Source organism: Lineus longissimus, chromosome 11 (assembly GCF_910592395.1).
Source record: "Lineus longissimus chromosome 11, tnLinLong1.2, whole genome shotgun sequence".
Classification (NCBI taxonomy): Eukaryota; Metazoa; Nemertea; class Pilidiophora; order Heteronemertea; family Lineidae; genus Lineus; species Lineus longissimus.
The window spans coordinates 9,722,593-9,724,192 of NC_088318.1; the positions used below are offsets into that span (position 1 = coordinate 9,722,593).

General features: G+C 45.8%; 1 protein-coding gene across 1 annotated transcript; it reads right to left on the minus strand.

Moving 5' to 3' along the window:
* Positions 1-688: 688 nt before the first annotated feature.
* LOC135495256 (uncharacterized protein F54H12.2-like) lies at positions 689-1,372 on the minus strand. Its single transcript, XM_064783718.1, has one exon. The coding sequence runs from the start codon at positions 1,370-1,372 to the stop codon at positions 689-691; it is 684 nt and encodes a 227-aa protein (XP_064639788.1).
* Positions 1,373-1,600: the final 228 nt, after the last annotated feature.

Consider the following 1,600-nt stretch of genomic DNA (forward strand, 5'->3'; position numbering starts at 1 on the left):
CTAGAATCTCTTCCATCGATAGGCCTCTACTTCGCATGAGGACATTATACATGCAATATTGTCCGCAAACCGTGCTCAGCGGGCTTTGAAGTGGAGTGCAGTTACGTTTAAATGATCCTTCGTTGTTTAGCATTTAACGGAAACTTGTCTGTGTCGGGGCTTCGCCATTTCTATCAAAGTATTCGTGTGGCGGCTTCCGGTTGAAGAGCAAGCATATCCAATGTTCACCGGCTCCGTGAGCTTTTGCTGTGTTGCTTATGTAGGCACAAGGACGCCGTTTTCGAGCTGTTTTAGGAAGTGTATATATGGACACCGCTCTCACAAAAGTGGTTCGAGTCTCCGGGTGTCTTTTCATTAAAGTATTTATTTCTCCCTAGTTCATTATTTTTCCGAGCCAGTATGTCCGTAATGCACGTTTCGATCTTTGTCGATTTCCACAAAAGAGTCGTATTCATACTCAACTACGATGTTTATCGCTTCGGTTGTTGCTTCGGATGGCTTGATTTCCACGCTTACGTCTCCATTTTTGGCGAGTTGAAATGCACTCGATCCGGCATCGTCTGGGGCGAAGTTGAAGACGTACAGGGTATATCCATCCACATAGTCTTCTAGTGTTATGTCGTTGCTCTTATTGGCAGGCCAGAGCTTGCTCCCTCGGAAGACCGTCATGTACCCGTTTAGCAAATTTTTATCGCCAAAATTCATTTTTAGTTCCCCGTAAAGGAATGTCAGCTCCCGCAACGGTTAGTTTTACGCTGGTCGCGTTATAATGCTTGAAATTAAACGGGTTTCCGTCGAGAGCACCGTTCATGGCATTGTTGGCGACCAGGCCCAGAATAATTCTTCTCGGAGTCTCTCCCTTGCACAGATTGGCCTCGGACAGGTCGGCAGTTCCTGCAGCTTTCTGAAAGTAACGCGTTTTGATTCTTGCCACGAGGTATTTTGCATTAGCCGTTATAAGCTTTTCTTCGTGGGCTACTCGGACATAGGATGCAATTTCATTGTGGCTTGCGTAGAGGATCGCTTTCTCCAATTTTATCTTGTAATCCGTAGTTGTAGACGCAGACATCAGGTTGAATTTAGGGTTTCCCATGGCTAATTCGACTGTAAGGGGTACTTTGCTGAGGAGAAGTTTTCCTTGCTCGAACATCTCGTTATGAATGCGACCTTGGAGTTCAAAACTTCGACTGAACTTTGCCATCTTGAAGCGAGCTATGGCTCCTTTGTTAGTTGCTGAGCTGTCGCTGATCGCAGCCCCGGTTGTCTCCATATTTGCCAGGTCTCTAAAGTATCCACCCGCTCGCAATTGATGGGTTTTAGCGTCTTCTCCATGACTGAGTAATGCTTCCAGGTATGATCGATAAGCGTACATTATGCTGGTGGTTCCAATTTGTTTCCCGGCAAGAGACACTTCGACCTGTTTGAACATGGAAGCGATTAGGTAGTTTATCGGATAGCATTGAGCATTTTGTTCAAGAGTGGTTCCGTCGGCTTGTTTTTCTCTCAGGGTGCTGCCGTCTTGTTAACGATCTTCGCTTTGATGTAAAGCGTTGTTTCTCGTAAGTCAATGTAATGTTTTTCATCGGCCTGCGTGTTGAAC